At 41.2% G+C, this 9,102-nt stretch overlaps 1 protein-coding gene across 1 annotated transcript; it reads right to left on the bottom strand.

Moving 5' to 3' along the window:
* Window positions 1-2,219: 2,219 nt before the first annotated feature.
* Window positions 2,220-8,936, bottom strand: LOC129835291 (oocyte zinc finger protein XlCOF6-like). The gene is made up of 3 exons (XM_055900872.1): window positions 8,185-8,936; window positions 4,772-5,032; window positions 2,220-4,387 (listed from the first exon to the last, which is right to left on the bottom strand). The coding sequence occupies exons 1-3, from the start codon at window positions 8,362-8,364 to the stop codon at window positions 2,696-2,698; spliced, it is 2,133 nt and encodes a 710-aa protein (XP_055756847.1). The 5' UTR covers window positions 8,365-8,936; the 3' UTR covers window positions 2,220-2,695.
* Window positions 8,937-9,102: the final 166 nt, after the last annotated feature.

Below are 9,102 nucleotides of genomic sequence, written 5' to 3'. Positions count from 1 at the left end.
GCAAACAGTGCTCTTCACTGACGAGTGGCACACTGTTATGATGGGGCTGCAGTCATGGCCTCTGGAATAAACACAGTACAAGCCAAGGTGAAAGAAACTTCCCGCAAACTCTGTTCATTCATTGCTATGCGCACACTCTTAATCTGGTGATGTCACAAGGTGCTGGTAAACTAAAAAAATGCAAGAAATGTTTTTCTCATCTTGGTGGCCTAGCAGCATTTTTCTCAAGATATGTTTCTCCCAAAAAATGTAACTCCCTGTAGCTCGCAGGTGTGAAGTTGAATTTGGTGTCGAAGTGCTGACTTTGTCAAACAGGCTAAATCTTTGAAACCAGTTGTCCAGGTTGAGCTATTATCGGTACTGAAAAGTAGGCAATTCCAACAGTAAAGCTTTTTTGTCAGCTCACAGCCACGGATAGCGCTCTTAATTATTAACTTGAAAATGCCTTTCAAAACTCTTTCCTCGTTGCACCAAATCAGGCAGCACAGGAGTTGGTCTCCCGGTCTGTGCAATATTACATTTTTCATTAAAAGTTAGTCTTGAAAAGGACGCTGCTAACAATTTAGCCACCACATCGTCCTTGATTACTCTCTCTGCAGTTGCCATCGCCATCGTTACATACACTCACTGCAAAAAGCTACCTAGGCTCAAGTGTGAGAAAACAAGATACGGCTCGCTATTGGCTCTGAATTAGTGACGTATACATCATACAATTGTCCTACCTATTACAAGACAATTTGTGATTGGTTGATTCTGTCATTCCAAAATGCTGCTCTAATCGAAGTCAATGTCAGCGACATTGGTTGGTCCCTTTTATTCAAAGCCTGGGGGTCTATTCAATGAGCGTTGAGCCCAGCTAGATTATTTCTACTAAGAGAATACCAAAGAAAAATTCTGATTGGATATTTTCTCTCTTGGATATTAACCCTTCTTTTTCCAATACAAACTGAAGAAATTGAAAAGGAGATCATTACAATTAAGACAAAAAAAATATTAAATCAACGAAAACAAAATTACAAATGATAATATATAAAAAATATATACAGATTTGTATCTATCCTTAGGCACTCTCTGAGGGCGTAGATGGCCCTGACGGTTCCCCACTGTGTGAAAACTCCTGGCCCTAACCACAAGCTGCAGTAGCCACAACTGGGGCCTGTTCAGGAAGGGGTTCAATTAATCTCGCCCGGGAGCCCATGTAGGACTGTTTTACATTGGATGAAAGTTGATTGCATTCGATTTGGAACGGGGCTGCCTCCCGGGCGTGAGCCAGGTGTCCTGTTTAAAGCTCACAGCGAAATCGGCCCAAAACAAAAGTGACCCAATTAAGAAGGCCGCTCCTCCCTCCCCGCTTTCGGCCAGTGACTTGACGGGCCTTTGCCCGCTGCTCAGTATAATCAAATCCGCCCAAGGATGTTGTTACAGAATGTTCAGATTCAGATTCATTGGGAAAGACGGGCTCATTAGAATGGCTCGAACGGAATAAATATAATGATAACAAACACATCAAACACATGGTTTCCATGAGTTATACCATTCCATTCATCATTATGAGCCGTCCTCCCCTCAGCAGCCTCATGTAGAATAGATGATTGGTTGTCAGATAAAATGAACACAGCTGACATGATTCCTTATTATATTTCTAATCGGCAACTGTCAGAATGCAAGTGTGTGTGAATGAGGCCCACAATTCAGGGCGTTCCTGCACCCCCCCCCCCAAGCATCTCATTGGTTCCTGCATGTGGCTTGTGTTTACATGACACTTTTGATATTCTGGATTTCCCCTGATTGTCTGTGCAATTAAAATGTGGGTTAAAAGGTAAATAAAAGCATGAGTTTTTCCACAGGCCGCAATCACACTCTTGATGGTTTCACATCATTGGATACAGCCCTGCATGATCTTGATGACTTCTAAACATGGAGATGTGTTAATTCAGGGAGGCATCTGTCTGCTCACAGTATACTGTGAAATAAACTTATTGAGGGCGTGCGTCATTATTGAGTAGTTACTGGGTGAAAGTCTCTATTATTCATGTTTTGTAGTGACTATCATTATAGCCTTATATTTTACATGGTCAAAGTATGATTTGATCCAATGTTCTACAATACTGACATCTGTACAGATATTTTTTTCAAAACTAATGTGTGGTACTTTGCTCAATCATAGCCAAGTCTAACGGTTGTATATTGATTATCAAAGTAAACATATATGCTTGTAGTGAAATAAGAACATATTACAACTTTATTCACAATTTCAAAATTACAATGAATGACAAAGCATTGTCAGAATGAAAGATACAGGTTGTGCCTGTAACCTGCATCCAACCAGGGGGGAGTAATTTAAGAGGGGGGGGTTTGCTTTGTTTTCCATTTTTGTTACATGCACATTATTCAGACATAGTATTTTTATACAAGGTATTACATGTCAGAAATAGTTTGATATACACATTACACCTGAAATGGTACTCAGGCATTTCCGGTATGCATGATATGGTGTTTTCACTCCTAACTATTACACAGATTATGAGTTTCTAATCCCACCCCTCAATTACTCTCAGCCCATCCCACCTACCTCCAGAGACCACCATATCTTGATTTCCATGTACCATATATTTCCAATATACATTCTGATCCCCTCCAACATTAGAAAGATGAGAAATTGTAATTTCCAATGATAGACAATTATTTTTTATAGTCAAACCAACACCGCAGCCCCTTGACAACCCTGAAACATATGGATTCTAAAATGGGTGAAATCCTTATATTTCTTGCCACATTTCCCACAGACGTGGGGTTCGGTGACAGAGTGAAGTTTCACTATGTGGGTTTTAAGGTAGGACGCCAGAGCAAAGGTTTTATCGCAGTGATCGCAGGTGAACGGCTTCTCTCCGGTGTGCAAGGCCGCATGGACTTTATAGGATTCGTGTTGATAGAAACCCTTGCCACATTCGTCACAGGTATAAGTTGGATCTTCGGTGTGGGTGCGTTCATGTCTCTTGAGCCCACGTTCACCTTTGAAGCCTTTCCCACAGTGGCTGCACGCAAACGGCTTGCTGGTCAGGTGCGAAGCTTGATGAATCTTGAGGTAATAAGACCGAATAAAGGTCATTGGGCATTTGTCGCAAGCATACGGCTTGGAGTCCGTGTGTGTCTTCTTATGGTCGTTAAGAGTATACTTGGTTTTGAAACACATCTGACACTGAGTGCACTGGAATGCTCTCTCTTCTGAATGAACACTTGCGTGGATTTTCAAATTTTTATTCTCTGCGAAGCACTTCCCACATGTGGGACATTGGAATGGCTTCTCTCCCCTATGGACTGATGCTTGGTGCCGTTTGAGCTCAGAAGGAGTCTTGAAACCTTTCCCACACAATTCACAACGATGAGCTCCTCCTCCACTGTGAGTTAGCTGGTGATTTTTGAGGTATTTCAACTTAACGAAGGCTTTTGGACATTTGTCACACGCATATGAATCTGAATTTGAATTATGCAACATTGTGTGTTCCTTGAGGCCACTTTTACTTTTAAAACACTTCTGACACACGAGGCATCGGAACGGTTTCTCTGTTGAATGAACACTTGCGTGAGTGTCCAAATAATGCTTTGTTGCAAAGCACTTCCCACATGTTGGACACTCAAGTGGCTTCTCTCTTCTGTGGACCACTGCTTGATGTATTCTGAGCTTCCAAGCAGTCGGGAAACATTTCCCGCATAATTCACAACAATAAGGTCTCTCTCCTGTGTGAGTCTGTTGATGCAGTTTTAAATTACTTGAATTCTTAAAAACCTTACCGCAATCCAGACAGTGGTGCTCTTTCTTGGTGGTGGTAGTCTTGTTTTTCTTTATGTTGGGCCTTGGCTTTATGTTGTGAACATATTCGTCATTCGAGGTTTGTCCAGCTTTAGCACTCTCCTCCTCCCATTGGTCATCAGCGTTTTCCTCACTTCCGTCTGAATCTGCCGCTGTGGGTTGCGCTTCTATTCTCTTCTTCCTCCTGGGTCTGGTGGACATCACAGAGTCCCCACTGGGAGTTTGGGGGTCTGCACTTGGGGCCTGATTGTCTGTAGACCTACTTGCTGCCTTTTTGTCTGTAGGCCTGCTTGCTGCCTGTTTGTCTGTAGGCCTGCTTGCTGCCTGTTTGTCTGTAGGCCTGCTTGCTGCCTGTTTGTCTGTAGGCCTGCTTGCTGCCTGTTTGTCTGTAGGCCTGCTTGCTGCCTGTTTGTCTGTAATAGCCACCTGTTTGATAGACTCAATGAGTGAGGAGGAAGGTATTTTAGCTAGAGATATAAATGACTGTTCCATCGCTATGGTTTTAGCTCTGATCGTGGCCTCCTTCTTGACATTTGTAGTGTTGTCAGCCTCACCACTGGGAGTTGGCACGTCAACCTGAAAAAAAAAAGCATTGCGATTTTTGGAATTGTAACTCAGCCGCAGAGCAGAGCCCAAAGGCAGTACCAGTCAGTCCTAGGATTCAAGGATTTTTTATACTTTACCTTCATTTAACTAGGCAAGTCAGTTAAGAATAAATTCTTATTTTCAATGACAGCCTAGGAACAGTGGGTTAACTGCCTTGTTCAGGGGCAGAACGACAGATTTTTACATTGTCAGCTTGGGGATTCGATCTTGCAACCTTTCGGTTACTAGTCCAACGCTCTAACCACTAGGCTACCTGCCGCCCCAGATAATAATAGTAGTAGGCTCATTCTCAAAGATAACTTCAACTCCATGGATAACTTCAACCCCCACGATTCTTGCAAAAATATAACATACCTCAAAATCCTCTGCAAACTTTGGTGATAAAGGTGCTTCCGTCCATTCCTCCTCTTCCTCTGTCTGTGGGGTTCTTTCCACTGTATTTTCAGGTACTTCCTTACCATTAGCCATCTCCAATAACTTAATTTTCAGAGATTTCATCTCACTTTGACTCTGGCAAATCTCTGAACGCAGTGCTTCAGTGCATTTGGAGATCAACTGGTTGATTTTGGTGAGAGTCTGTTTCACGAACTGTTTCATCACACATGTCAACTGGACCTACAATCAGAGAACAGATATACACTTCTTTTTTTATTCCACAACAACCTTTTTTCAAGCTGCTGATGTTTGTCATCATGAGTCTTGCACTGGAGCAGGGTTGCCATGTCATCGGTTCTCTCGCCAAATTAGCCTACTTTGAAAATGATGTTGCGGGTTGTGTGTTTTTGGCCTACTTATATATATATATATAAAAAAAAAAATACCGTTATTTTACCAGGTAAGTTGACTGAGAACACGTTCTCATTTGCAGCAACGACCTGGGGAATAGTTACAGGGGAGAGGAGGGGGATGAATGAGCCAATTATATATATATATATATATATATATAGCATTCATGCTGCCATGGCATTTTTCTTTTTAAAAAATCATATAGATTTCATTTCGCTGTGACCTGCTGCATCTGACTATTAAGAATATGTTGCTGAGTGAATGGTGGGGAGGGTCGGAATGGTGTTTGTGTTGAGACAGGGTTTCCCAAACTCGGTCCTGGGGCCCCCCTGATAATGAGTTGGTTATTATAATTCAAGGGCAAAAACTAAAATGGGGGAGACCTAGTTTGGGAAACCCTGAGAGATCGCAGTCACGTGAGTGACAGAGGAGACAGAGCAGCACGCGGGCAGACGTGACAACTTTTCACCAGTTGTAGGTAGGCTATTTAGAGCATCATTATGGAGACACCTGTTTCCAACGCTTTTTCCATTAAACATATTAACACTCTAGAAGTGATGCGTATCAAGTAATAATGGCAACAAAGCACTGGAAAACGACTTTAAGAGCACTAGAGCGCATTAGATACTGTTGCTTGGAGGTGGTTTGAACTGGACTTCACTTATAGAAAACTGTATTAGGCGACGGGTTTCACTCAGTTCTTGGGTCTCGAGCACCGTGTGAGTAGAAATTTGAAATGGAAGTTATGGAACTCCCTTGCGTGCTTCTGTTACGGGGAAAAGTCCACAATGAAACTAACATTAAATGTGGAGAATGATACATTTGCATCTGTTGGCCATCAAGTAGCCTAATAATCAAATGTAGCCTACCATTTGATACAATAAATGTGTTGAAATTATGATCACTGGAGTCATTGCAAATCAATTTGTGCCACTTGTGTAGCATAACTAGAGCTGGCGAATAGATTCAATAAATAGCCTATTCCTTTACTTGTTGTTGTAGCCTTGCGTTATTATGCAATTATTAATGGTCATGTTTAGTTAATTAAAATTGGAAATGATCAATTGTGATCATTGTCACTGCTCTATCACAATTGCCAATAAACTGCGGTTAGAATGCAATTAACGGTATCAGTCAGATTAGGCTAGGGGTAAAAAAAAACTAACACTGCCTGTTGTTGACAAGCATATTCAGTTCGTATCCATATTATGAATCACATTTGAATCAGTGATTAAAATTACGACCCAAGCCTATTCCAGCAGGCTATTGGGCAACACAAATACTTCTTACCTTGAATCGCCTCACTATTCATGCTGAATAAATGAGTCTGTCAACTTGAACTAAGCAAGCTGCTAAATAGTTCTGTTTAGGCTCCATCTTGCCTACGCTACTGTTGGCCATCTGAAATGAGATGCAGGCCTATCATACTGTCTTTGTGGCCTGCATCTAGCTAAGCACACCATGCCAAAGTTGAATTAATCATAAACCAAGATTTTAGAAATGACAAGTGAATCTCGCAAATAGGCACTTTATAGCAGTTTGTAGTCTTGACATCTGGCACATAATAATGGCACAATTGCCAGAAAATAGCCAAAAGAATTGTGATTCTTGCGCAGAGACTTCGTGATCCTCTGTCCAACTTTCATCACTCAAACTCTACTGTCGGATTTATCTATAGTTATGCACATGAGCAAAGGCAATGTATTTACAATTATAAACTGGGTGGTTTGACCCCTGAATGCTGATTGGCTGACAGCCGTGGTATATCAGAATTTTATTTTTACTGGTCTAATTATGTTAGTAACCAGTTTATAATAGCAATAAGGCACTGCGTTGCGTCGTGCATAAGAACTGCCCTTAGTGGTGGTATATTGACCATATACCAAACCCCCTTTGGCCTTAATGCTTAATCATTTCAGTCAAATGAGTTAAATCGACATCCATTGATGGAAAATTATCTGGCAAATTTGATAAGGTTGAATTATGTTTTTTTCTTGTGACATATTCAAATTCCTTTATTACGTCACGTTAACTCGCAATAACTATTATTTTGATATAAAACATTTTTTTTGTCTTACGTCGATTTTTAAATGATAATGCCGGAGAAGCTGGTGTTTGGAGGATATATTGGCACGGGTGTTGTTTCGTCTCGTGCCGGCAAACCGTGCCAATATATCCACCCAAAAGCACCGGCTTTGACGGCATTATCACTTTTTTATATACATGGGTGGTTGTTAAGGCATTTATTTTAAAGTCATAGATTTAGCCAGTGGTAACTTGTGGAATAGACACTGGCTGGAATGCGGTTTTCACCAATCAGCATTCAGGATTAGACCCACCCGTTGTATGATCATTCTTCTCTCCATTACGTTATTCAATTAAAATAACTTTTATTTCCTGGGAGGGGACTTCATGTGTGGTGAAGAATGGTACATACAAGACACATAACACAAAAACATGTAGGCTACAGTACAATACAAATAAAAACTTAAGTTAAAGGAATTTGATGGATGTTGCCACAAAACTAGAAGCTGCTCTCAGATTTTTTTTTATGGAGAAAGTGTTTATTGGTTCAAATGTGGCAGATCTCTTGCCTGCCAGAAAAATAAATTGGCTCGTTTTCCCGGCATTGTGGGCGGGTTTTGAGAAATATTAGCACAACCTGGCAACCCTACCCTGGACGCAGTTTCCTTCAGATGGGCCAGCAGCAAAGTAAAAATGGGCTATATCGTAAAATATATATAAAAACACAGCATTAGGGTTAGCAGTGTGGTTAATGTTAGGTTTAAAATCAGATTTGATGACATTGTGGCTGTGCCAGCTAGTGACCACTCTGCAGAGTTGCCTCCAGTATTTTATGTATTTATTTAAACTACAGTACATGAGTCTTCTCACTAAATGCCAACCTGCACTATCAATAGCAAACTAATTAGCACATATGTTAACAGTTTGAATTTGTAGAAGTAAAGTTTTCCACTTACTTTAACCTCCAACTTGGATTCTCTTTCAAATTCCCCCGTCTCCCCTGCATCAATGTCTGTCCTGTCTTGTGTGGAAAAGACTAAGACCGCCATACATTTGTCAATTTCATCCTCCAACGACGTCATTAATTCATCCATAACAAAGACCAACTCATTATGGAAAGGATCAGGCTGCCACATCTTGATTTTGGTAGTAAATTAGCTATCAACCGCTAACGTTAAAATGTTAAGGACAACAACGCACCAACGGATGTATTCTTCTACGAGAAGCTTGACATTGCTGTATATTATATTGAAAGGCGCGTTACTACCACCTGCTGTATTGGATGTTAACACGTAGTCCCTCATCCAACAGCCTCGTGCGCCCTCTAGTGGTCGATCATGTAGCACGTTCTCTGCAACTTCGCATCGAAACAACGAAGGAAATAATGCAGTCTTTCGCTGTAAAGATGTTTTCTTCATAGCACACTTTCGGTGCAAATTATTTCCATAAAATAATGTGATATCTCAATGCACCGCAACGGATAATGTCCCATTCGGTGAGCAAGGTATCTACTCCTGTCGAGTCATCATAATGACTTGGATTTGCAATATCCAGCTGACTCACGCACTTCAATCATTGATTGATCTCTATTTTAATGTATACCTATTATTAACGAACAGTATCATTGAAGCATAATGCATGCCTTATATAGCGATGCCTGTCTGGATGCTGAATGAACCAGACACTGGTTCTACGCGTTTCCCTTTCTAAGAGGTAAGTATATACCGCCACCTGTTGTGCACTACTAGATAGTGCATTGACTTTGCTAAAGGGTCTGTAGACGGTGTTTTCCTGGTGAAGTCACATGGTCATGTGAAAACTCCTGGTCCTAACAAGCTACAGCGGCCACAACTGGGGCCTGTTCAGAGAGATGT

The sequence above is a fragment of the Salvelinus fontinalis genome, chromosome 36, assembly GCF_029448725.1.
Source record: "Salvelinus fontinalis isolate EN_2023a chromosome 36, ASM2944872v1, whole genome shotgun sequence".
NCBI lineage: Eukaryota > Metazoa > Chordata > Actinopteri > Salmoniformes > Salmonidae > Salvelinus > Salvelinus fontinalis.
Note: the sequence above shows the minus strand (reverse complement) of the source record. Positions and strands in the feature narration are given on the sequence as shown.

What these genes read in the sequence shown, in the direction of transcription:
- LOC129835291 (XM_055900872.1), bottom strand. Translation starts at nt 8,364, where the DNA reads ATGTGGCAGCCTGATCCTTTCCATAATGAGTTGGTCTTTGTTATGGAT. An exon ending in AATCCAAGTTGGAGGTTAAA is followed by an intron (nt 5,033 to 8,184) that starts GTAAGTGGAAAA and finishes CTCTGATTGTAG; the next exon opens with GTCCAGTTGACATGTGTGAT. An exon ending in AGTTTGCAGAGGATTTTGAG is followed by an intron (nt 4,388 to 4,771) that starts GTATGTTATATT and finishes TTTTTTTTTCAG; the next exon opens with GTTGACGTGCCAACTCCCAG.